We start from the raw sequence: 27634 nt of genomic DNA on the forward strand, positions 1-27634 counted from the left end.
CTGGGGTAGAATTAGTTTTCTTCACAGTAGCTGGTGTGTGACTGTGTTTTGGATTTGTGCTGAACACAGGGTTGATAGGATAAAGATGTTTTTGTTATTGCCGAGCAGGGCTTGCACAGAGCCAAGGCCTTTTCTGCTTTTACTGCCACGCTGGTGAGGAGGCTGGGGGTGTGTGGGAGGCGACAGCTGGGGCAGATGACCTGAACTGGCCAAAGGGATATTCCGGACCATATGGCATCACGGTTGTGATAGAAGGGTTAACTTTGTTCATAAAATCTTATGTGTATGAGGGAATAAGAAACTTTTGTTATAATTCAACAAGATAAGTTTCATAGACATCTTGCTAATCAAGCGTCAGTAAAAATAATTGCAGACATCTTGCTAAACAAACAAGTATCAGTATCGGTAAAATTTTACAGCTGATAAGAACTGCACCTTTCATCTCTGACAAATACCAGATGACCACTTAACAACGAGCCACAAACTCAAACCACAAGCAGATTTACATTCAAAACCCCGGACTTGAAAATGTATAAAAGGAACATTTACTACATTTTCAGTGTGTGCCTTGGCGGGGCACCTGCCCCCAGGCCACCCAGCGCTGTTTTGCTTTATTATCACTTGCTTAATAAATTTATCAATGTTTAATTGGAATTGAGTTGTCTAAATTCTTATACTAACTTACAACAATTTTGGTGCATTGGCCGGGAATCCAAGTTGCTTTGATGTGGACTCCTGCAGACAGGGAGGCGCTCTATCTCCGGATAGCCCTGCTCTGAAGGCTTTTCTCACCAAGCCCTGGATCAAAGAACCTAGTAAAATTTCAATAATAAAGCAAAAAAAATCTGCAGACCCCTTAAATTTTGAGCACGAAGACCAAACGAAGACCCCAGGGAGGGGTAAGTATAGAGTTTTCTTTTTTGGTGAGCCGTTTGGTTGGGGTGGTGATCCCTGGGTGCGAATGTGTGAGAGGTCTCCTCGAGACCAGGTGAGAGGGGCCTCCCTGTAGTGCAGTTCTTGCACCCCACGAGGGGCCAAGTCACGAACGGAGGGCGTGAATGTGTGTGTGAAAGGAGGCATCCTGGAAGATGGGACAGAGGAAAAGCAAGCCCTCTGGTTCGTGGCGACGAGAACCCCCCCCAAAAAAACAAAAAAACAAAATAAAACAAAAAAAACAACATCCCCCCCCCAAAAAAACCCCAAACCAAAACCAAAACAAAAAACAAAAAACAAAAAAAAAACCCCAAAACCCCCAAAAAACTCCCAAAAAAACAAACAAACAAAAAACCAACCAAACAAACAAAAAAACCCCAAAACACCAACAAAAAACCAACTAACCAACCAAAAAAAAACCAGAGAGCAGAATAAATTACTGAATATATCACCAGACAGTCCATTAGGACAAATGATAAAGTATTGGGATATTTCATCCGGGAAAAAGGATAAATCTAAGAAAAAGATGATACATTATTATATCGAAGTTTGGGGAGGGAAGTCACTCTCTAATCCCTATATTATACTGCCCGTATTTGGGTCTTCCGAGGATTGGGTGTGTTGACAAGCCCAAAAACCCCAAATGAAAATCCCTTATGGCCCCCCCCTATGCTCCTCATTACCCCCCCTTCCACAAACCCCTCTTCAAATTCCTTCAGTTGTCGTTTCTACAGCACTGCTGAATCCCCCGTTACACACCCCCCCTTTGCAGATCTCACTGCCTTGTCAGATCAGAGGAGTGAAAATCCCGAAAGCATTAAACTCGTAGGAGGAGATGGACAACCCCAAGAGAAGTCAGAACTTTATTATTAGAAAACCTCTTGGGAATAACAAACCAGTTAAACCGAATTCTAAGACCTAATATCTATACCTGGGAGAAAATGTAATCCAACACCCCTCCCAGTGAGAACCATGACTCAGCCTTAAATTGACAACACGTAACTAATTATTATACTTCATTAATCTGGGGATTTAAAGTGACTAGCCCCCATGAACAAAATATCATAAAAGCATTAGAAAATCAACAAAAAAGATGAAACACCTAAAGCATGGTTAAAAAGACTGAAGAAAAATTTACAACAATATTTAGGCATTAATCCTAACACCCCAACTAATCAAATATTGCTAATAGTCCACTTTACAAATAATGCCTAAAATAATATATAAAAAAAAAGAAATAAAGAAAATTAGGTGAATGGCAAAACAGAGGCCTCAAAAACTTTCTGAAAGAAGCCCAAAAAGTATACATGAACAGGCCTCAGCAAATTGGCCCAAAAGTCCAAATAATAAAATGTTTTTTAATTACAAGAAAAAAAAAATCATCTAAAAAGAAATTGTCCAAAGAGACAGAGAAACCTAAAACCATTTAAATAAGCTGAAAAAGATAAAGTGTCAAAGACTTCATTATTTAATTCCTGGGGCTAAAACAACATAACAAACTCTTAATAAAACTAAATTAACACCCCAGGATGAGAAATATAACAAATCCTAGTAAATATTAAAACTAATCAAACATATATAATCAAAATTCCCCAAAGTTATAAAACTAGAGAAAAAAAATTAGTTAAATAAATGAAGAAAAAAAAAAAAGGGGGGGGGGGAATTTACCAAGCTTCTCATAAAACAAGTTTAAATCTAGCAACAAAAATTGTACCAAGATTGAGACCACAGTGTCGAAAACTGAGAAAAGAAAGGGGAGGGGAGAGAGAGAGCTGAAGAAACGGTCTGCTGTGATGAAAGAAAAAGTCTGCAGCTTTAGTTTTGATGGCTTGGGAAGAGGGAAAGATAAGAACAGTGTTAGAATCGATAGAGAGAGAAAGAAAGAATTGCATGCAGTAGACTGAGAAGAGAAAGTCAGAGAAAAGAGGAGAATAGTGCTTCCCCTCTCCAAACGAGCTAGGGAAAGAGGATGGGATTTCAAATTGATTGATTAGGTAATACTTTTATTAAAAATCTGAATTGAAATCAGAAACTCTGATCTAATAAGTGTGGTTGTATTTGCCAGTGTGGCATAAGAAAGTGTTGTATAATTTTGCTGTCACAAACTTCATTTTTAAAGAAAGTGCAATAAGACCATTGTTAATATCATAAACTATTATAATCATAATTCGTATAAATGTTTGAAATAATAAGATAACATTGCTTTCATTACATGTGTCTGTGCCTTTAAATATTCTCACAAACCTAAAATAATGCCAATTATTTGTTATCTTAAGATATGTACACGGAAGTAATTTTAATGTATATTCTGTATTGAAAACCATACTTTTAACAAAGGCTTCAGTGTTAGTATCACCTTTGCTTCTTCTCCCTTCCACCTAAGGAGGAGACTTTGTGTACATCATGTGTGTAAACTGAGTGCCTATTAATTACATCAAACCTAATCTACCCTAATTTCACTAGGAAAATGTTTCTTCTTCTCACTAACCCTGTGAAGTAACTTCCAGACTGTTTACTGCCAATCTGTTTGTATTACCCTGTATAGGATGTGGGCATGTCTTGAAGAACTGACTAAAGTACCCTTTATAAAAAAAAAAAAAAAAATTAGCGTTTATGTGATGAATACATATCTTTTTATTTTTGTTTCTTTTCCATGGACTTATTTGGCGTATTTCTTTTGGAGGTTCCTGGCCTGGAGGGAACTTTGGGGGGGTGCTGCCTGGCGGGGCGGATGCAGCTGCCCTGGGTCAGGTTTCATTTCTATGGATTGCGGGGAAAAGAGAGAGAGAGGTGCTTTCTTTTTCCTTCCTAAACACAACCTTAAAGTAAAAAAATAATTTTAGTGTTTATTTTATACTGAAACCCATGTTGTTAAAATGAAAAGAGACGATGTGACAGCCCAAATAAACAGAATTGTATTTATGAATTAAAGTCTGCTGCTGACTCTCAGCAGATCACTGTGGTGACTGAGACTAATTATATTAATTCCTGTATACTAGCATATTCACAACCTGGGAGTATTCGTACTCTCTATGTCCTAATCGAACTCAGTATAAAAGTGGAAGGAGCTGTGGCAGAATTGAAAAGAAAGCAAAAGGGGGACCTTAGTCCAAACAGCACCCTTAAATTTCAAGATGCATAGGATAAACCCTGGGAATTGGGAAAGAAACATCTTTAACTCCTTGTTGAGAGAATCCATTCCAGGAACTGCCCACAACAGAGACAGTGCTCTGTACTGCAAAGCGAAGATGCCTCCCGAATGAAAGGACCTCTCCCAAGTGACCATTGGACTACGGAGAAAACTACGGACGATCTAAAATTAATCTTAAGAAGGAAAAGACTGGTGAATAAATAACAATTCATTCCAAAGTTCTAGGGAAACATCCCCCCTGCTGTATAAAGGATTCAAATACCTCCTCCATATACTTTACAAATAACCCATTATATACCTTAGCATCCGAACAGAATTCCTCTCTAATCAGAGGCAATCTTTAAAATAATAGGAACCCATATCCATCTGCCCCACTGTTGTAAAATAAAAACCAATATTTCTGTACTTCATAGAATACCTAGAGGCATACCCTGTTTAAAACATCCCCATTTAAATCATAAAGAATGAATAATTTGTCAATATACTAAATGTAATAAAAAAATAATATTAACTATTAGTCCCAAGGATGTGAAAAATGTCTATAAAGTATATACACTTATAAAATTATTGGCAGAAGCATGTTATAAAGTGCCACCTAAGGAAAAAAAAATTTCTACCCTTTAAAGTAAAAAGAACAAACAATAATGATAGAAGTACTTTGTCTGTAATACTTTGGGAGTGTGGGCTTTTTTTCCTTCAAAGCATCTTAAACTCAGAGGCCATATAAACCCTGAAGAATACGACTGCTACCGAGAATATTACAGAATACCTCACTACCATGCCACGGAGTTAGGCAAGGGAGGCAGAGATGTACTAGAGTGGGTGCGTAAGTATGTGACAAGCCTCTCAATAAACCTGAACTAAAACTAACACTCCGTAAAATAAAAAGGACAAAACCAAACCAGAAAATTGAGCCTTACTTATGTTTCCTCAAAGTCTCCACCAATAATTTAGAAGTGGGCATTTCTATATTGTTATGTACTCAGTATACCAATAACAAAAACAAACACAAAAATAACTAATAATCATCAACCCTTTAAATAACAATCTATATTTAACTATTCACCTTAGTTAATTACTCTGTTGTCAACTATTACAAAACCTCTTATTTTATTAATTTTAAGACTAACATTTAAACCATGTATTTTTAATAAAATTATTACCATTATTTAAAAAAAATAAAATGGAGGATTGTGATAGAAGGGTTAACTTTGTTCATAAAATCTTATGTGTATGAGGGAATAAGAAACTTCTGTTATAATTCAACAAAAGTTTCATAGACATCTTGCTAATCAAGCGTCAGTAAAAATAATTGCAGACATCTTGCTAAACAAACAAGTATCAGTATCAGTAAAATTTTACAGCTGATAAGAACTGCACCTTTCATCTCTGACAAATGCCAGATGACCACTTAACAACGAGCCGCAAACTCAAGCCACAAGCAGATTTACATTCAAAACCCGGGACCTGAAAATGTATAAAAGGAACATTTACTACATTTTCAGTGTGTGCCTTGGTGGGGCACCTGCCCCCAGGCCACCCAGGGCTGTTTTGCTTTATTATTGCTTGCTTAATAAATTTACCAATGTTTAATTGGAATTGAGTTGTCTAAATTCTTATACTAACTTATCATCATCATCATCATCATCATCATCATCATCATCATCATCATCACTAACTTATAACAATGGTCTCTATATAAAGTCGGGGGAAGAAGGAGGAAGGGGGGACATTCAGAGTGATCTACCCTACTTCACCTGCCTCTCTGCAGGGCAGTGTGGTGCAAAATAAGATCCAACGCAACCAGGATTTAGTAACAGTTGCTGTCTTCTTAAAAATACATAAACTACCATTAATGCTAATGGTAGCAGCAGTGAAATGGAGAGTTTATCACTGTTTATCAGCATGTGGAGCTTGATGTGATTTAGACTTTGTGGAGCTGTGGCTGCTTTTCTAGCCCTTCAGAAAGTGAAAGCAATGCATACTTTTTGCTTGCTGCCAGAGAGGAGCCCCTTGTCTTCATCCCTATTTTTTTTTTTTTTTTGGCTCCAGAAGTACTACAAATATCATTGATTAAAGCAAGCATGGTGCCTTCTTAGCACAACCTTGCATTTCTTATTCCTGCAGTCAAGAGTAATGACTGCACTCGCTACACACCTGAGCTCTGAAGGGGCCTTGGTGTTCTGAATGCCTACAGGCAAAGCAGGGAAGGCCCCAAAAGGGGCTGGTGTTTCACAAAGCAGCCTGTCTTCCTGCAGATGGGTGGTGGGGAACACCACAAGGAAATGCAGTAATGAAAATGTGAGAATCCTACGGGTTGGGGGTGACTATTGTTAACAAATTTTTCTATGTGAAATAATGTCCCCCTGATGTTCATTAGAAAGTATTTCAGTGGATACAAGACAAATTATTGAAGTACAGATTATATATCCTGGCGATTTGGAAGCAGTGCTCCTATCCTCTCTGCACCCAGATTATCCAGTTCTTGTTCTTCTATCTTCTTTGTGGATGTTTGAGTTCTGAGATCAAAAGCATGAACAGAAATGTGGGATCTTGGCTTGTTCATGTGTTGCTACTGTGTGTCTATTTAAAAGTTTTCTTTTTCCCCAGTTTTTCCAGGTAATGACAAGAAACTGTGTGGCAAACTCATGTTAGAATATATTTAATGGCATTTTACCAGCACTCAAACGGAGTCTGTACATGCCAGCATCCAGGTATTCTTACTTACCTGCCTCAGCAATGATGTTTGAGCTGCCAAGGCCCCACCTTGACAACCATCCGAGTCATTAGCACATGAAACGAATGTGAGAGCTGGAGCAACTGGCCATGCTGCTCAGTGCTGTTTTGCTGGGACAAGGGTCATGCTGATGGTGTGGGCTGTGAGAAGGGGACAGTGAGACAGTCCTGGGTGCTCAGGAACTTATAAACTGCCCAACACACTTAACATAGGAACGTCCTGTGTATTTCCTACATTGTTACCCTCTGAAGCAGGCAGCTCAGAGTGGTTGCAAGGCATGAGTGACCCCATTTAACCTATTTTGCTATTGTTGACAGACCGCAGCTGCCAACTGTTAAACTCCAGAGGAATTTGGAAAGTCAGACCACAGTGAACACTGCAGTTGTCAAATATTGTCCTGAATCATAAAAAATGAATACATTCCTTTTCTCAGCCAGCTACAGCCGAGACCGATCAAAGTCCTCCCCAAGTAATGAATGTGAATTGCCTCAGCTAACCCGTTCCCACAGTAATAAACTGGATCAACACTGGCACCCATGTTAGAAACCTACATTTCCAGAGCTATCCTACAAATCTTTTGTAGTTCCCGACTCCTGTGTCAAGCCCCGCACAATTGGTGTTTTCCCAGCACTGCTGTCAGCAGGAGCGTGGATAGGCGATAAAGCACCGGCCCTGGACAAAGCAGGGCTTGTTGCCTGCTTGCAGCACGACGCTGGGGTGGCGAGAGTGGGGGAAATGCCAGGCACGGCTCAGGCTCTTCCGTCCTCACCCCCAACGCGAGAGCAAGCTCAGGAGGTTATCTGGAATGAGCCCTCTTTTGCTGACGGATGTTTGTAGTGACCTTGCAGGTGCTGGTGGGCTCAGCCCTCACTCTGGGGCTGGGATACAGAGCACCAGATGGCCTTGGCAGCCGGCGTTTTCCTTGAGCCAACCTGCTGAGAGAGCGGGCAATGTGGACTGTGCAGTGCTGGGAACAGCCATGGCCCCACAGCAGGGCCTAAGATTGATCTGCAGCCAGAGCAATTTGTGCCTACAGGGTTCTCCTTCACCCCACAGGTCTGTGCTTTCCACCACTGGACTGGCCTATTGTCCAGTTTGGCCCACCAGCACTGCAGCAGGGAGAGCCCTTCCCTGCGGAACTGTGCTGCAGAGAGGAGGGAATTAACCACCATTAGCAGCAGTGAGGGGAGATGTCGTTCCTGAAGGCCAAAAAACCCCTCCATTCTCACCTTGAAAAACAAAGCCGCTTGTGTTACTATCTGGAGTTTGTGCAGCTGTCTGTGCAGACATGTGCCACTGCACAGAGAAGCCAGGCTTTTCCAGGGAAGAGCTGGACAAGGAGTTTGCTGGTTGAGATGGTATCCTTTCTTGCTTGCCACTGCCCATAGAAGGAGCCTGTGGGGATGAACTAAATTTAGCTGGGTTGGTGAATTAGTCCCCTCCCCAACGTGCCTAAAAGCTGCAGTTTATCTGAACAGCAGGGGCCTTACAGCCTTGGTGACAGGTCAGCTTTACCTCTCATGAGGATTGGGTTTGGCTTTGTGGTTTGAGTTTGGGGGTTTGTTATAATTTGGTTTAGTTTTTTTGGGTCTTTTTGAAAGGCAGCTGTGCTGTGGTGATATGCACTGTGAAGGAGAGGAAACAGAGGGCACAGCAGCACAGCATTACTGAAGACAGCCAGGAATTTCCAGGACAGGGACATGACTCTGGCTGTAGTTGCTGCAGACTCACCCACTAACCCTTTGCTTACCGGAAAGGGCCTGTGTGGGGTTACAAACCCTTCTGTTTTCAATCACTGGCTATTAGTTTTAAGGGAAAGATGATGCTACATCTTAGAAATCACTTATTTTTATACCATTAGGAACAGTCAGCATCTCATTTAGAGGTATTTAGAGAAATAACCCCTGCAGAACACCTCTGTGCTGTATGTGGGTGGAGGTTCTGCTGCTTAGGCACCATCAGCCCCTCGTCCATCGCACAAGGGGCATGTGCTCCCCTCTCCACATCAACTCCAGTGGCACCCCCCAGCAGCCACGCACAGCAGCAGCACAGGGGGGTACTGCCTTGGGCAGCCACAGCACTGTCCCAAATGTCTGCAGACACAAACAACTATGGCCATGGGGTCTACTCTGAATTGGATGAGGGATGTGCAATGGCAAGAACCACCAGCCTGCACCCAGGCCCAAGGGGGAGCCAGAACACGGACTGTGGCCATTCAAACCTTCCCCTCTTTGCTCTAGGATTCCCTGGTTTCCAGCAAGCATCAAGTGAACATTTTTTCACAGAGCTCAATTTGTCACTGTGGGGAACGAAGGGGCACCTGGCTGATGCAGTAACAGGAAACACTGACATGTCTGGTCTCATCATCCTGAAGCAGTGCTGGACCCAGAGGCAGCTCTTGGCTGCCTTGCACAAGGGAGAAGCCACCAGTGCCACCCTGGTCCGAGGCCTGGCTGTGCCCACCTGGACCTTGCTGGGTGCCAGCAGGCAGCTGCTCACAGCCAGACCAGTCTGACTCAACTTTGTAAATCCCTCCCATTATTCTCCAGGATAAACACAGTCAGGCACTGGGCACCTCTTCTGCTGCCCAGGGAATCCCAATCCAGTGCACAAAGGAAACAGCAGAAAGCGGACACTTCTGCTTTTGTGGATTCACCCCGTTTATTGAAGGCAAACAGAAGGCAAAAAACGGGGACACAGAAGAGTTGTAATCTGACTTTGGCTTCTGATTTTCCTGTGTGATTGACAGCATAGAGGAGAGAGGGGAAAAAAAAATCTGTGTATTAAAAAAAAAAAACAAACAGTGAAAGAGGGGATGAAAAAATGTTGGACAATTAGTGACATCTTGTGAACAGATGGAGGATTAATAATGACAAGGAAATCCAAAGCCATGCCGAGCATCCCTTATTGCAAACAAGATTCTGCAGGGGGCAGGGATAATGCTTTCCAAGGAAAAGCAGCAGAGGATAAACCATCCACACTGGCTTTGTGAGCAGCACGGTTTACTTTGGGAAGACAGTGACCACCTCGTAGCCCTCTGGGGGAATCACCCGCTCCCGCGCGTGCTTCTCACAGTAGATTTGGTCTTCCACGAAGAAGTGTCCTTTCTGCTTGAGATTGGTGCCACAGTCACTGCACACGTAGCACTCGGGGTGACGCTGCTTGTCCCGGATCTTCACAAACATCCCTCTGGGGAAGGAACCAGCACCCCTCAGTGCCATGTGCCCTCCATCAATCTCCCTCCTCCTCAGCCACCTCCCACCCAGTCCAGACCCACATCAGCCCTGAAGGTGGATCATTTTCTCCTGCTCCTGAGTCAAAGTATAGGCTCAACCTCTGGTCAGGTAGATGTTAACAGCACTTTCAGAAGCCCAACATGTGCTGGCATGACAGCCCTCATCTAGAAGGTGTTTCCCAGCACTGCCCTGCCTAAGTTTCACCGGGACAATCCTATCACCTGTGGTGACAAGAATTACTCTGTTGGCATCTTTAGCTGACGGCTAAAGCATTCAAATGCTCAGGATCAAATGGCAGACAGCAGCTTGACCAGCTAGGGGGGCAAAATCCAGGTCCAAAATGACCGGATGGAAAAATCCAGAAATGACTGCCTGCCAACAGCTGAGGGGGATGAAGGCTGCTCAGCCAGCCACTGCCCTTTTGCTAGTGACTGGCGCACCAGGTATGTGTAGGAGAAGCACAGATCCTGGTTCTGATCTCAGACACTGCTGCTCAGGAGCTGCAGTGAACGGATCCAGCCAGATGTGGGCCAGCCCTTACTGGAAAACTTCATAGCTTAACCCAGCAGATGACGAGGAGAACTACACAGCAACTCATTAACTACCACCAGCCACCACACAACAATTTTCCAGTATTGTTTTGTTCCAGCAGCTATCTATATTTTCCATAATTCATTAGTTTTGAGTGCTATTTATAGCTCTGTGCTTTGTCTCCAGACCTACCCAGCTGGTAGAATAATTATAGGGTTTGTCTCTGATTCATATTTTACAGAGTATGGATTGCCTGCAATGAGTCTGATGGTCCAGGTGCTCCAGGCATGCCAGGACCAGGCAACCACAGTGCAGTGGGTCTCAGCAACAATCTGAGTTATTGTTCAGTTTCTCAACCACATATTCTTCCCTGCAACCCCTGAAATAGTTGACTACAGCAGTCAAGTACTGGTAGCCCACCTGCATTGTCATGGAAGAATTCCAGTTTCTCCAGTGCTGCCCACCACAAGCTATCAGAGACATGGGCTGGGTCCCTCATGCTGTCACACACAGTACAACAGCTCTGTATCAAACCCAAACCCTTGCTGTGCTGGAAGTTGGATTTTACCCACATACAGACAACAAAAATTATGTCTGTGCAGACAAACTGGAGGTGTGTGCTCCTACAGGAGACCAGGGAGCAGAACACAGCTCTCCTGGTCCCCATTGCCTCTGACCAGCAAGGCAAGTCATCCTACCACGTCTCAGAGTGCCAAGACATGAAATGCATTATATACACAGGCCCTGAATGGAAAGGCCATTTTCTTTCCAGGTGCTGTAAACAGATTTCAGGTAAGAAGCAAAACACTGCAGCAACAACTGCTTCGAAGTTTGTCTCACAGGGACTTGCTATGGTTTCCATTGATGTGGATCCGTAGATGGAAACCCAACTCCTGCCTCACTCCAGGGGACTGCCATGTTAGCATTATTAAAGCTGGTGAGAATAACTGTGCCCTGAGCCAGCTCCTGGGTGCACTGGATGTGGGTAAGTGAAGTGGTTTGGGTGCGGTACCTCAGCCTCTCGCACAGGCATGGGATGCTCAGCCTGCACCCCCAGGGACATGCTTACTTACACAATGCCAGATCCACACTTCTCACACATGGGCAGCTTCTGGGCATTCCCAATCGATGAGGCCACCTTTGTGGTGGGGGCTTTGACACTCCTGAATCCAGATGGTTTGATAGGGTCTCCTGGAGGTGGAAGAAAAGTCCTTCAGAGCATGTGCACTGTGTGGCTCGAGGCTATTCCACCCAGGCCAATGCTGTGCTGGGGGGGATGATGTTCTTTAATCCCAGCTCTGAGGCAGGGATTCATGCATGGGAAGTGGGCAGGGATTTAGGGATGTGTGTGGAGGAGGGAGAGAAGGGACACAGCTGAACCTGGCCCTGGAAATTTGAGGGCCTGAGATTGTGGGTAGTCAGATGAGAGTTTCATCTTAAATACCCATCAGACTTTAGCTGATGTGTTTCACATGCACAGATGCACAAAGCAAAGCAAAGCCGAAGCCTCAGCCCCAGCCTTGGCAGCACTCAAATCTGCCTGAGATGTCCTGATCACACATGCAGGATCAAGCTTATTTCCAGATTTGGGCTCAGAAAGAGATGAGTGTCCTGGCAAGCTAGTGAGGGCTGTCACAGTCCTTTTCCAGTCCGCTGTCCGCTATACAGTGGAGCTGGCTGCCCCAAGACTCCTGCAAGATTTGGTTAACAAACTCCTTGTTCTTGAAGAGCCCTGGGACACTGGGGATGACCTTGTGCACACCTGCTGCTGTGTAACATGCTCCAGGGATCTCCCTAGTGCAACTTCCCTGGCGTAGGGATGATCTGCAGGGCCTTAGGAGGAGACATGTGCTGACCTGGATGCCTAAAACAGCAGTGGATCCTAGCTGGAGGATACGAGGCAAGCCTTTAAATCTGCAGGGAAAAAGGAGCCTCTTATAAAATGACACCAGTGATGGTGTATATCTTATCTATATGGCTTTTGCAAGGGGTTCAACATAAGAGAAGGAGTGTTGCTGAGACTTCCATGATATTTCACCAACACACCTCAGACTGGGAGGAACACTGATAGAAACCCTTCTGACTGGTCTCAAACCAAAAGCACACTTACAATGGGTGTTCCTGGTGCAAGGGGCAGAAAAACCCTCCAAAGGCACATCCCGGTGACCAACAAGGTCAGGGACACGTCACAGCCCAGAGCAGTATCACTGATAGAAGAGCTGAAGGAAAAAGGGCGGAACTGCCTACCACACCTCCCTGTCACCACTGCTCATCCATGAGGCAGGTAATACTGCATTGGTTTGCCTTTGGGGCAGCCTTCAGCTCAGAGGTTTACACCCAGTGCAGAGATGATGGTCAGAGGAGCAAGTTCCTTACACTCCAAACACAGCAGGAAGCACCTGGCCTCCAACAGAGTTGCCTCAAGTGACCCTCACTGGGAAGGACGCAGCAGCAACCACATTTTCAGACTCTTCCCTATCACCTCTGCCCCCTCCCTCTGCCTCAACCAGCACTTTGCTCATATCAGCAACACTGACAACATGTTTTTAAATCTCTCTAAAGGAATCAGCTTAATCAAATACCCACAGGAAACATGACAGGTTCCACCCTGTGAAACACTCTCCACTTGGGACTACAGGGTGAAGTCTAACCACAGACCAGTTGTGGTGTTTCCAAACACCCGTGCCCATGCTCAGCCCCTGGGGCCAGGCTCTCAGCTGGTATAAGTCAGGCAGGTTACAGTCAGCGATGCCCCAGGGGACTTGTCCCAGCTGCTCACAGCTGCTGTTCACAAGCCATTGCCTGGAGACAGGCCGGGAGAAGCCGCCATCCATGTGCCATTTATCCATTGATCGAGGGACATGCTCTGACTCAGCAGCAGTGTCTGAGGCTGGCCCAGCAGCACGGCAGGCTGGGGCACTGTCTCCTCGGGGACAGACATTCCTTTGGGGCTGCGTAACCTCCCAGCCCAGCTCCCCAGGGGTGATTATCAGCTCACAGTGGAGTAATACCAAAGCCTATCCTGGCCTGTGATCCGGCAGGCAAACATTGTGCCAGAGAATCCCAGTAATGCTGCAAATCTTCAAAGAAAGATAAAACAGAGAGACTTTTGCTTCTTATCTTCTTCAGCACTACTAAGTACAGGGGTGGACCTTGCCTTTGTGAGAAGTCCGGGCTACTCCAGTCCCTTCCATGCAGGAGCTGAACCCTGAGGGCAAGCTGCAAACACTCAATATTTAAAAGATGCTTTCAAGTAAATATTTTAACAGCATATTAAAGACTCCAAGATTCTGGTTTCTTTCTTCCTATTGTTTCCTTATGTCCTTCATTTTGCTGTTTCCCTACAGATCCCTCAGACCTACTAGCACTCGGCTGATCTGTTTCTCCTTGTGATGAATATCTCAGAACTAGGCTTTTGTTGGATTAAACTGAATGTACCGCTGCCAGGCTAATAACACAAAAGACACAGTCTCAAGTGGCCTAAGGAAAAATAAAGGTCATTCTTGGAATTCTTTTCTTATTCATTTGTTTATTTTATTTTATTTAAGGGGAGAAGAGAGTGCAATCTGGCCCCCAACAACGTTAATTGGCTTTTTTATCTTAAACTCTATAGCCCTGAACTGCGCAAGTCCAGATGTCAGATGAAAAATGCCAAGCACAGAGAATTTTCAGAGGTTAAAAGCTATGAACTGCTCATAACCCAACTTCCATATTTTTACCGTCAGCTGCAGAAGTGGATCTTTTTTCTTGTGTAGGGGATTTGAGTTCAGAAGCATTAGGACTCACTGAAGAGCACTAACTTGTTTTACCATCCAAAGTCTTGAATGTAAGATGGTCTTTAATCATTGAATATCTTAAAGGTGGCCAAACTTTAGAAAGTATAAAAGAGTTTCTGCAACTTTTAAAATTCCTTCCTGATAAAAGTTGCAGAGGTTTATTTCTTGAGCACTGATATGGACCCATAGACACTGAAATTAATCAATGAGAGAATATTAAGGAGTCAAATTAGTGACAGGGTCTGTAGGTTTCTGTAGAAATAACCTACACTTGCTATCTTGAACAATCAACTGCTAAGAAAGGAAAATAAAGTTTTTAAATACTGTACAGAGCCCAAGGAATGCTAGAAGGGAAGAGCACACTTAGATCAAGTGCGCTGTAAGAACTCACCTTTCTCTTCTGACTCCAAGATCTCTTGCAACACAAGGAATGAAGCAGACTGTCTGGGTGGCTCATTTGACTCTTGATTCTCCTGAAGCATCTTGTAAACCTCAGATTCTCTGCCTATGGCACTGCTGCCTGGGGGCTGATTATGCTGATCTAAACTGAGGAAGGAACAGAGGATACTCTTGTTAAACAGATGAAAACTAAAGCCAATCCCCCTAGCAAAGTTTTCACAATGCATCATATGACTGACGAATGAACGTGCAAAACAAATGCACCAGAGGAGGCCATAAATGCAGAGGTGCTGGATGTGCTCACACAAGTCAGCTGCAGCCCGGGTGGGGTCACACTGGGGTGTCTGCGTTCCCTACTGTGAACACCTTGAGGACTGCCCCCAGCCAGTCCTCAAGTGTTCTCCCTGCTTCACAGCTACATACTCCTGGAAACTAAAGCTTTCAGCCCAGGAAATCACTGCTCTGTTAACAGGAAAATAAAGAACTCATGTGCTGGGATAGGAATCCCACATGGAAGCTGCATGCATATTCCTTGCATGCATAAACTACCTTACACTGCTACCATACACTGGTGTGAATCTCAAACTAAGTAAAGTTTATTCCATTAAAAAGAAACCTTTGCCACTACCCTATGAATTAATTCTAAATGCCACCGAAGTAAAAGCTAACTAGAAGATTCTCTGATTAGCAATAATTTTTAAAGTGAGTGTTATTATTTCCATTTTATAGATGGAAGCTCTGAGCCACAACCCATTTATTGCATTTAATTAAGGTTAAAGAGCAGATCAAGGGCAGAGGAGATTTCTGCCTGCTAAGGCTAAGCCCTCCTTTCAGCTGTGCCCGAGGTACTGCTGTCACCCCTCATGTCATGAGGGACTTGCCCAATCAGCCTAGAGCCTGAGGTGCTTCAGGGGAGGCCTTTCACAGTGCAGAATGGCAGAAAGGGCAGTCATTGTGCCTGGAAGGGTCTTCAGGAAAAAAAAAAAGAGGCTGGAGGCAGTATCTAGGATGTTCTCCACATCCAGTAGGTACATGATAAACTACAGGCTTAAACTGCAGGAGGATATTTAGCATATCCCTTGGGAAAAGTTTTCCAACAGACAGACACTGAAATACCAGAGCAGACTGTCATGGACAGGTGAGCAACCTCTGTACTATGGGATTTAAAAATAGTCTAGACAATATCCACTGGGAATTATTTAAATCAATGGTTTAAATTGCTAAATGCTGTTCTAGAGATGAAGAACACAGGAAGTTCCTGCCTGTCTTATGTTCTGTATCTGCAGTAAAACATATACAATAAAATGAGATATCTGACAAGTCTCCTCTGATGGTTCAATTCTATAATGCAGTCTTAAAAATCTAAATGGACTATTCGGTTTCACCACTCCTGCACTCTGTGATTGCCTGAAAAGTACATAAACATCCTGAAGTTCAGACTAAATTGCAGAGGGAAATCCTTTTCTTGAGGAGGCAACTGCATACTTTCCATGCCAGTGTGCAATTGAGTCATCCGGGAGTTACTCTACATAATAAACTCTTCAAGCATCAGAGGTAAAATCATCAAATGTGTTATAAAATGCTATTTCCATAAAAAGAATTTCATAAAATGTTTCCATATTTAGTGATTTTCAGAGGAGCAGGAAGAACAGACATGTAAGCAACTGAAACTCTGAATCCTGAATCTCAGTTACTGAAGCCTCTCATCCAAAATAAAATAATGATGTGCCTTCTGTTAGACTGAGAATGTCCCATGCTCCACATTACATTCAGCTTATGTAAACTCATATACTCCCACCACCCAATCCACCCATAAAAACATTACGCAAGAAACCCTTCATTGAAGTTTGCATACTAAGAATGTTTCAACAACATGCATCCAAAGAGCAAAGGCTAAATCATCTTAAAGAGCACTAGAGCCAAACAAAGCCATCACATTTCAACCATGCATTGGTGTAGTAGAAAACATACAAATCAGCTCTCCCAGAGATGCACCCTATACATACACTTACATATACAAGACTTCCAAAAGGCTATAAAAAACTCCAAATCCTAGAATTTGTACCAGCAGAGTAAAATACCTCCAACTGCTAGGGTAGAAAAAACTTCACCCAAAAGCACATGTATCTTTTGAAAGGGCAAGGCCACAGACATAGAAAGTATACTTGCAGATTAATGAGTCTCCTTATGCCAGCTGATTTATGGCACCTCCTCTTACACAGGTACTTTTTTGCAGCAATCACCAGCAACTGGTGTCCTTTTCCATGCACACAAGTTCCCTGATGCAGAAACTTTGTAGGGACAACTCCAACAACCTTTACCGCATTTCAGAACTCATACAACCATTACTGGATCTCATTGTTGCTACCATGGGCAACTTGCAATGCTGACTGACTAACATTTGATGACTGAGCCTTGAATATTGGCAAGAAGATGGGAACAAAACCCCAAAAAAAGAAAGAAAAGTACAGCTTATTTTTTACTAATGATATTTTACTATTTTATGCCAGCACATTTTGCAAAGTTCACAAGAATCTCAAAGCTACAGGAAGGCCCAGTGCTCGGAGCACTCGCTTTTGGAATGAAACAATTACCGAGGTCTGGGGCCCTTCTGTTATCATTATAAGCCATCCAGGCCAGCACAGCCAGCCAGCAGTGTGACCACTTCTGGCATGCACACAACTGACTATAGGCCAGAGCAGTGACTTACTTACATCAAGTAACTGCACTGAGTGACAAGGAAGGAGTAAATCCTCAGACTCCCACTATCTCTAGGCTGCTGGCACGCAGCAAAGCTTGGCTATGTGGGTCCATGGATGAGAACAGCAGTTTTTCTGCTCTGAACTACATAGTGGTCAACCCAGAAGGGGACTGGGAGCAGCCAAGGAGACGAGATCTGACTGCGTCCTTTCATTCTGTCCCATAAACGCCACGGGACTGAACACCTCCCTAGATGACGTCACACAGCTGCAAACTGCTTGGTCTCACAGTGGGGTAACTCTGCTGAAGGTTAACAATTCAGCCTTGACTGGAGACCTCCTGTGAGATAGCTAAACGTGCCTTCTGCTTCACCTATCTTGATACTGAAGTCGTCCCTGTAGAACCCTGTAGCCTGTCACTCAGAGGCATGGGCCAGGGGGTTCCCAACTTCCACAAAGCAAACATCAAAGAGCACCCAGGCCTTGTGATGCTGAGGCTCTCTGCAGGTCCTGTAAACCTCAGAGCATGTTGAGCATCCTTCACTCCTACGGGCAAGGAGATAGCCTGTGCTGCAACAACCTCTGCAGACAAGCAAGCAAGGGTGGGAACACGGACTGGGCCCTCCACTTGCCTGGTGCTCTTTCAAACCCATGAGTGTTATCAGCCAAAGATGGAGACCACAGGTACCTGCTTCAGCCTGAAATGAAACATGCCCAGCACAAACTCCATGGTCAGTGAAACAAAAGAACAAAGTCATGTGGCAGCACCTGCCAGTCACAAACAACAACGGTCATTTTAATTGCAGGAGGAACACTAGCTTTCAGGATAAAGCACTCTCCTACTCTCATCAAACCCATCTGCTGCAGATGGCTCCTCCAGGAAAGACACCAGCCATCAGACCCCGCTGTGAGGGTGTGCAGGGGCAATGGACACACTGACAGGCTAAAGCCATGTTTTGGTGCTTCCCACAGCATTGGGCACAGACAAAACGCAAACAAAGCTCCTGTGAAGAGTCATGCACTAATGTCGAAAGGGTGAAATGTAAATGCTGTTTTCTTGTGACTGGCCAATGCCATGAGCCACAGACACGGACGAGAGACTCGTGGACACCAAAATGTGGATGAGCAGATGTGCTGATCTGGCTGCAGAGGCAGTGGACAGGTTACCTGGGGAAATCAGGGCTAACAGAAGAGATTTGCCCCTGTAGAGTGTCCATGATGTTGCTCTGCGAATAGAGCTGCAGGGGAGAATTGAACTGCACGTGCAGCACTTTGAGTCCTGGCACCTCCACTTCCACGGGGCTGTTGGGACAGACCTGGGCCGCGTGCTTCAGCTGCTCAGGCCCCACTCGGACCTGGCTGGGGACGGAGGAGGTGCTGTGCCTCCGCTGTGGTGACCTGGAGCTCTGTGCCTGCAGAGGGTTATAGACGGAGGCGACGGGAGCCTGCATCGCACCCGCTGGCAAGGGGCGGCTACGGCCCCACGTGTTCGCGTGGGCAGTGACAGTTGCGTTTGTTTGGGGGTTCATTTGGAGATTACATTGTGGAATTGAGGGAAAAACGCGCAGGAGGAAGAAAGGAAAGAAAAAAGAAATTAATGAAGGATAAAACCAAATAGTCCAAGCCATCAAGCGGCTGCAGAATACTGTCTGAAGGACACCCACTGAATATATGACTTTAAAGGCTTCTAGCTAATGCTGCAGTTCTGGTCTCGCACTCCAGGTGTGTCCACACAAAAACTAAAATGCAAGCACTCTACTGATGAGCAAATGCAGGGGTTGTAAGCATGAACACGTGGCAGCAGGGGTTTCACTATGCACTCGCTCCCTGCGCACACATTCACGGTCCCACTGTCCAGACAAGGAATGCCACCTTCATTGCTGCTCTTCCCAAAGTTGCCTGGGTGTCCTTCTGACAGGCAACCTCACCTCCCATCCCAAAACAGATGTGCTCAGCAGCAGGGCTTCTCCCTTCCTTCCCTTCCTGCCTGCTTTGTGACACCAAATCTGGTGGAGATGTTTACCTTTTTTTCTGTATGTACCCCAACCCTGCATTTACATCACATGCCCTTTAAGGACAAAGCATGGCCTGGGTCCCCAATCATGTCACCATGTGCAGTGGCAGCATCAAGCTGCCAGGTTCAGATAGGCTGTGTATCTGCAGAGTATAGGATGGGGATGCAGATAAATGTCAGGTAAACCCAGAGCAAGGACAGCCATGTATCAAATAACTCAGAAAAACAGATGGGCAGGAATTTAATGGCAGCTGGAAGGCTGTGTGAAGGGAGAACCTCCTGTGCTTGTGCAGTGGGGAGACTACAGCAGGGTTTTAGTGGCAGGCTGAGGACCCTGGCTCCCACTGAAAACTGGCAGCAATTCATTTGCTTTTGGTGACACTGTAAACAAAAGCATATTAGCATCCAAGGCTTCATCCACAGTTCCCCCAGCATTCCTTTGCAACTTTCTGTGTTTCAGCAAGGAAAAGATTAAGGAGATGCCATGTGCCCCACATGCAGCAGGGCTGGCAATGGACCTTCCTGTTAGAAGGAGTACAGGGAGCCACAGCACCAGAAGGAACCCACTTATCTGCTGATCCCTGAAAGAAAAAGGGATCAGCCACAAGTTTCCAGCCAAATCTACCTGGCTTCCAGGAAAGTGCTCTGACCTGGAGGGGACTCCACACTAGACCGGAGGTATTATTTGACTGCCAGGTGGTCCCATCAGATTAACGCAAAGTCAGACTTTGCTTGTCCTGCTCTTGCCCATGCTCAGCCCCTGAATGAGGTTGCTGAGTCTACCAGAAGCAAATGAGAAACAATCTGTCACCTTGTCTGCTGACTGCAGCACTGTAACTCTGCCTAGAAGGGACTATGTTGCAGACAGGGCTGCCAATGCAAGGGGCCAGCTTCAGTCCAGGGGCAAGTTTTCAGGCTTGTGTTAAACCACAATCTCAGATCTTTGTACCCTGCAAAAGCAGAGGCTGAAGTTACTTTTGTCTCTCCATTCACAAGTCAGAAATTTAGCTGAGTATTACTGAAAGCACTGGTATTGCAGCTTTTATCGTAAAAGTGGCCAAAGTCTTCCAAGCAGTTTGACATTGTAATGCAGAGAATTAGGGCAGTTAAGTAGCCTGACCAACACAGCCAGAAAGATTTCAGACAGCTCCTGGTTCATTACCTCCAACGAAAAAAGGGAAACTTTGAACTTCTAGGATGTCTTCAGTGAGGCTCAGATGCAAACACAAAAATCAACAGGCCGTTTTAAGGTCGGGACCCTTTTCAATCTCACACATAAAATCACTCACACAGGTATGAATGTTTCAGCTACTTTTAAAGTGGAAAGCAAAGTTTGCCAATAAAACACAGAAATACCCTAACTGTGCCAGAGCCTGTTTATGAATCCCAGGCTAGCCAGGAACAGGGGACGGGTGTGCTTCCTGCGCTAGTTGGTACCTTTCCTGCCCAGTACTGCAGCAAAGCCGGCACAAAACACTAACTTTACAAAGTGCTCATAACAAGCTATCAGGCACCTGTTCAGACCAGCAGGTTGGTATGTCATGCTGAACGCACGCGGAAACTGCGTCGGTCTCTGCTAAACAAAGAAACACAACAGCATTAATTTCATTTCTGCATCTCATCAAACGATCCCCACTCCTCCAAGCCGTGCCCCTGGGAACAACATCCATGCTTGTGCCTCTGCTACTTCCCTTGATCTGAAAGAGAACTTTTCCGGGTTAACAAATTGGTGCTGTCACAGCAAACTCGTGTCTCCTGAAGCCTTTCCCCTGGAGGCCCAGAGAAGGATGGGAGGCGAAGAAGGTACTTACGGCTTGGTAGGCTCCGGGGCCCCAGGTGATGTTTTTGACTCCACTGCACTGTTGAAGGTCTGGATGTTCTCTGAGGAGTAGAGGCCTGCTGGGCTGTTGTACTGAGCAGTGATCACTCTGGGGGCAGAAGCTGTGGCAGCAGTGAAGGGCACTGCGCTCCGATTGTGTGCACTTCCTATGTGCCTTATTTCCTGCATGCAAAGGAGCAGAGGCAAAAATCAGAGGTGCTCAGGCATGCAGGTGGATGTGAGAGGGCAGCCTGGAGCAAGCAGCAACTGCACTGGTGGCCTTTGCGTGTGGTGTCAGCTGAGGAACAGGTGACCACAACCACCAAAGCAGGTGAGCATCCTCCACACGTCATGAGGGCCCATCCTGGAGGGTTTCATGACCACCTTCACAACATTTCAGAGTTGACAAACTGGGAACATAAAAGCTGAGAAACACTGCCAGAGCTATTAGTTCAAGGTGCCACACACCTAGGAACTCCTCCAAGCCTATGATAAGCCACAAGACCTACCTTCTCATGCAAGACTATAGATTTTAAGCATTTCGTGCAATTCCTGAGAGGAGGGCTGATTTCTATGGAAAAGTGAAGATGAGGGGCAGAAAGAGGAGCACTGCTCAATGACATTTGAAAATTTGGCTTCTCTTAGATAAGGGCAACCCAAAAAGAAGGGATTTGCCATTACTACAAGTGCTCTGGAGCATCCCTGCTCCTTCAGCTAAGTCTGGGGTTCACAGCTCTCTGATGAGCAACTTTGGAATTTCTGGACATTAAATTGCCAAAATAAAGGTGGGAAAATGACCATTGTTAATACAAAAGACTGTCCACAGGCAGTGACAGCTAACTGTCAGCAACTTCTTCAGCATCAGAAGTATAAGATATCACCCAGATGTTCTGGGTTTGCTGCAAACTGGAGGTTCTCAGCAGTATTAGTGTATACTTAAAAATATGGCTATGACTTAATAAGGAGCAAATCCATGTTAAATAAGACACAAGGTAAGACTCTTAATCACAGACACTGCTAACAAAAATGGGGATATTTCTAAGCCCCAACACCAGTTCAGCAGGCTGGGAATTGGCAGACTTAGGGTAGAGATAACATCCAGGGCTTACTTCTCCCCAGAGAAGATACTTGACCAAAGCAAGCAGAAAGTACAAGGGGGCCTTACTAGAGCGGGCATAAGAAAGGACTAACAGTCACAGAGGTGGCTGAGATATGGAGGGCTAAAAGATGGCACCAAAACATGCTTTTTGAAATGTTTCAGCCAGCTGTAAAGATCTGGCATGGCTTCAACACAGGGCTAATGTCCAATGGCATAGGATGAAACAGGGCACTTCTTAGTGTGCTGGGCCCATGGTTCCCAGCTCTAATTAACACAGCCAGTTCCCACTCCCACTCTATACAGGCACTGACTTTTACAGCAATGACGTGAGCCTTCACCACCCTATGAACATCTCACAGCGCTTGTTTGATAGAGATACAGTTATAGGATAAACAGTTTCCAGAAAAAAGTATGACTAAATCCACCTACAGATTTTTCTTTAAATCACTTTTATGTCCCCAGACTTCCTTAGGCAGCTGGATAGCCTTCCCAGACTGACAGATGGGAGTCATCTAATTTCATGGCATTCAAATGCTATTTATGGCATCAAGCAATGCACAGGATCCCTCAGAGAAGAGCAGCATGGATCCAAACACACTCATTAGTTACAAGTCATTTGAAATGCAGCTCAAGTTGTTCAGGTGTGGGGTGACAGGGCTGCTCTCCCATGGCTTTCTGGCCAATGTGTATGGATGTCAGCCATGAAGCTTTCCCACACACCAAAGGAAAAAAGACTCTGGAGTAATTAGCTAATCTCCCTTTGTTTCAATTGCATTCAAACCACAGAACAGTACTTATGAAAACAGTCTTTTCCCATGGCAAAAGTGTAGATTTCAGCAAAAGAAAAAAAAGTTACTTAAGCCTGTATATCACACCATGGGGAAAAATTATCTGATATCAGCATTAAATATACATGCTAGCCCACCATTTGGAGGCCACGAATGGGAGAGGGTTACAGACGTGCACATAAATAGTCGCTTTAATGAAAGACTGAGACAGTACATTTAGGCTAAGGGGGCTAAACTCTTAGGTCAAATAGGCTCAAAGTTGAAAACACGTCACGAAATATATTGCAGAAACATTTAAGTAATATCCAAGAATTAGAAAAGGTAATTTACAGTATTTTTTTTTTTTTAATTCTGGTTTCCTAAGTAAAGCATCTCAATTACATACCCCACATGCACATGGGCACATTTCCACATCCACCTTTGTCAGCCAAGCCCAAATCAGTTTGATAGTGATGAAGGCCTCAAGGATCCTTAACTTCCTACAAGTGTTCAGAAAATAAGGCAGCTAGACAGAGAAGAGAGACTGACACCACATTACAACCTTGACTCCAAGAACTGCAACATGCACTCAGGCTCAGAATCCACACAGGAGCTCCTGGCCTACTTTTGGCCACAAGGTAGGTTTTCTGCTGTGTAGTAACATCTAAGACCACAAATGAAGCTTTCGAAAGTATCAGGACATCTGTAGTAGCTCTCGGGTGGACAAAGGTCATTGACCATAAGGGAGTTTATAATGGTTAAACAGAGAAATTGGTGCAAAAGGAGGTGTCTGAAGATTAGAATAGAAAAATCCCATCTGGAGAACTGTGCTGAAGGTGTATAACCCAGGAGTCTGTAGACAAGTATTACAAGAGCAGTAACATAATAAAGGTCATTTGGATAATCCAAATTCTCCAGCACTTCCTGTCACGCCACGCTGCTCTTTCTGCTTGAGCTGTGGAAGGAATTTGCAAAGAACAAGTGCTTTCATGATCCCAAGATCAAAAGATAATATGTTTTCACTGTCAAATATATTTACCCCGGGATTTTCCAGAACTGCCATCCAGGCCCTGTGCTGTGCAGCAGTTTTGTTAAAGCCCCAGCTTCTGGAATCATGTGCTTATGTGAGAGTCTCTGACTTAGTATTGGAAAAAAAGTCAGATATGTGACATTCCCAAAAACCTGTCCACCAGTAGGCAAGTGAAAAATGTTAGTACAAAAATGCTGCTATACTCTGTGTATGTGTGGGGACTGGTTTATGCAGTTGAGGTGCCTGGAATCTGCAGCGTCTCTAAGGCTGTGGCACACACTGCAAGAGCAGTAAGCAACAGTCTGTTTGCAAAGGAAGAACAGGCAGTCAGACAAAAAGGACATGATCTTATCCAGTCAGGACATGACCTGCTCTTTCTTTGACAGTAGTACAGAGGACTGTGACTAACATTAGATCTCCTCAGAGATATCTTTGGTTGGCACCTGCAGGCAGATCTGAATCACTTGCCTCACCCTCCTTGCAAGCCATGGTGCTGCCTCAGTCCCCTTATGCCAGCCCTGTCTGCAGCGGGCTGCAGTCAGCAGCAGACAGGGATACTGACAGTGGCTATTTCGGTCTGAAGCTGCGATATGGAAGCTCCAAATCCCCCAGGCTGCATATCCAAGAGCAATATTTTACCATATAAACTGATAATATGATAGTTGAATTGTCTTGTCTGCACAGACACTAGTCCTGCTCCCTTCCTTCCTCTGCAGAGGTATGTCTCCAGAGGGGCTGGCAGAGTAGCCAGATCAAGGTAAAATAGATTAGCAACTGCACAAACCTCTCTGCTAGCTGCTTCTGAACTCTCACTTTAAAATTTAGCCATTCCTTCAACAGTCCTCTCCCTACCTGAAATTACCTCCCCTAAAAGAACAAGCTCCAAGTGGCTTTGGAGCACAAAACCATGTGTTCCGGGCACCAGTGCCAATCCTCCCATCCCACAGAAAAAGCTATTTCTCAACCCCAAGGACAAACAAGGTTTGTAGGATTCCAGCTTTGGGTTAAATATGCTCATCTTCTGCCAGATGAGTTTTCTGGGTGCCGGCTGTTAGTGGCAGCAGCCCTCTCGGGGGGCAGATGTGGACACTGCACCACAGCCGTTCCAGCTGGGTGCTAAGGGGCTTCACCACTGTCACTCCAGCCCTGCTGGCAGAGAGCTGCCAGCAAAGGTACCAGGCTGGGGGGACAGGGAAAATATCCCTGTGCCGGGGCAGGAAGCAGATCAGCATTTCCTACTGCACTGGCTGCAGGCTGCGTCATGGGGAATTTTCTGGGAAAACAATGGCCCCTTCCTCCCTCTCAGGCCATGCTTGGTGACACTGTCGCCCAGCCTGTGAAAATCCCGTAACTACATCAGCTGTCACCTCTGTGCCTGGGGCCAGCCAGCAGCTCATGGCGTGGGCAGCGGCTTCCTCTTCACCCTACACCAACGACTGACATGGCTACCACCACGGGACCCGTTTGTACCAGAAACTGGGATGTGGGACTCCTGAGAAATTCCCAGCTGTGAGCGAGGCAGACAGGTAGACAACCAGTCCAGGATGAGCCACCTCAATCAGCTAAGCTGGGGCTCATCCCACGAGCCAGGGGCACAAAGCCACCTGGACACCTCCACGGCCTTGTGTGCCCTTGGGCAGGTTGGGGGTAGACTGGGGTGAGGGTGGGCTTTTGGCACCCTTCCACCCTGTAGTGACATGTCCAAGGCCATCCTGGCTGCTCTGATCTCACCACCACCAAAAACAGGAAACTGGAGGCTTTATATACTCACTAAATAAACTAAACCAAGATGTGAGGGGTCAGACAGCCTCTCCTGTTTAGTGGGGTTTCCTCTCCCCACAGCACAGCCTGAAGGCAGCCAGCAGGGCTAGGGCCTCAGAGGTGCTGGCTACTGCCTTGCTGCCACCACACCTACAGAACCCTCTCTCCCCTGGCTGTCCCCTGCCCCTTCCCAGATCACCTCTCCGCAGTCCCCAGAGGAAAGGCAGGACAAATACAAAGCAGGGGGCTGCCTGAAGCCACCAAAAATTAGTTTCAGATGTGGAGTAATGATTTGGAGACTGGCCAGCACAGTTATTTCCTAAAGCTCCAGCTCTTGGAGTGGGGGGATTCACTCTGACCTCATGTTACAAATTAAAAACAAACAAAAAAAAATTAGCGCCCAGGGCCTGCAGTTGCAAGGAAAAACGAAAGCCTCCACGGCCCCACAGAGCAGCTCCCCAACCCTGGAGCAGCTGAGTGAGCCAGCAAAACTCGCTGCCCTATAGGGCCCCAGAAATGCGGGACGTTTTTGCATCCCAAGTCAGAACCCGGAGGCTCGGGGCCAGCAATGCTGGATTGCACACCTGGAGAGCCACGCCAAAAGGAAATATGATTAAACATCTCTCAGTATAAATGTTTACTCAGCTCTAAGAAAGCAGGCCCCAGACCAAACCTCAGGGAGCAAGAGCATTCTGGTCCTGCAGGCAGGGAAGGAGAGCAGAGACCAGCAGGCAAACCCTCAGCTCCATCCTTGCCCTTGCAAAGCCACCCATGAGCAAATGCTCATGCCCAGCTGGCGTGCCGGGGAGGGAGGCTGCTTGTGCCAAACATGCAGCAACAGCTCAGAAGAGGACATCTTCATGGCAAACTCTACCCCATGCTATGTTTCATCAGCTGTAAACACAAGTATTAAAAAGTGCCTTTCCTTTCACCTCTCCCTCTGTTATTGTTTGGGGTTTTTCAGCTATGGAAAGATCTTTTGCAATGCTTTGAAATCTGATTAGAAATTAGGAAGGGTTTGGGGGTTTGTTATTGTAGGGGGTGAAACAACAAGACTGGCTTCCCACATCTTCTCCCTTCACGTCCCTAACACATTCCACACCCATGCAGTAACCCCTTTTAACCAAAACCAGCAGGTTGCAATATGCCAGCACAGTTCCCTGTCTGAAACACACTGTTGTTACTTTATATATTTATTGCTTCATGCATTGCCCAAACGTGCAAGACCTTATCAAAAGCCAAGCCAGCCACACACCCAGTTTCTATAGCCCCTGCCTTCTTCGTATCCAAGGAAATAAAATACATAAGATGGAAACAATGACATCACTCGGCAAGGATAAGGATGAGCATGGGACAGGTACTTTTAAGAAGTCTTGGGAAGACAGAAGTGGCTGTCTATCTCTCTCATCCTACAACTACACTGATTCACCTTCAGCGCTCCTCTGCATATTTCTCTTAAAAAAAAACCCAAACAACAAAACAATGGGCTTTCCTTGTGTTTGAAAGCCCATACCTTCTGTGGCTAAGAGAAGCTGATCTATCCATCTCAAACCAAGAGTTTTCACAGACATTCTCAAGGGCTGGTGTTAATACCTGTGCCTTGCTGCAAATGGGGTATGGGGTATGTGGTCTTCAGGGAGCTGGAAAAGTTTATTTGGAAATAGTTCTGGTGTTCACTGCCC

General features: G+C 45.3%; 1 protein-coding gene across 2 annotated transcripts in view; it reads right to left on the reverse strand.

Annotated features, from left to right (window-relative positions):
• Positions 1–9463: 9463 nt before the first annotated feature.
• The window catches only part of PDLIM1 (PDZ and LIM domain 1), a 43720-nt gene continuing 25549 nt past the window's right edge, over positions 9464–27634 (reverse strand). Inside the window, exons 4-7 of one of the 2 annotated variants that reach the window (XM_027899218.1) lie at positions 21288–21478; positions 14756–14910; positions 11662–11779; positions 9464–10010 (exon numbers count right to left, since the gene is read on the reverse strand). In XM_027899218.1, coding sequence (XP_027755019.1) covers positions 9824–10010; positions 11662–11779; positions 14756–14910; positions 21288–21478 — 651 coding nt within the window. In that variant the 3' untranslated portion in view covers positions 9464–9823. Of the gene's footprint in view, positions 10011–11661; positions 11780–14755; positions 14911–18629; positions 19432–21287; positions 21479–27634 lie in introns of those variants that run through there. The other variant, XM_027899219.1, reaches the window with a different exon arrangement.

Source organism: Empidonax traillii, unplaced genomic scaffold, assembly GCF_003031625.1.
Source record: "Empidonax traillii isolate 1590-97213 ecotype Southwest subspecies unplaced genomic scaffold, ASM303162v1 scaffold651:size361119, whole genome shotgun sequence".
In the NCBI taxonomy this organism is placed as follows: Eukaryota; Metazoa; Chordata; class Aves; order Passeriformes; family Tyrannidae; genus Empidonax; species Empidonax traillii.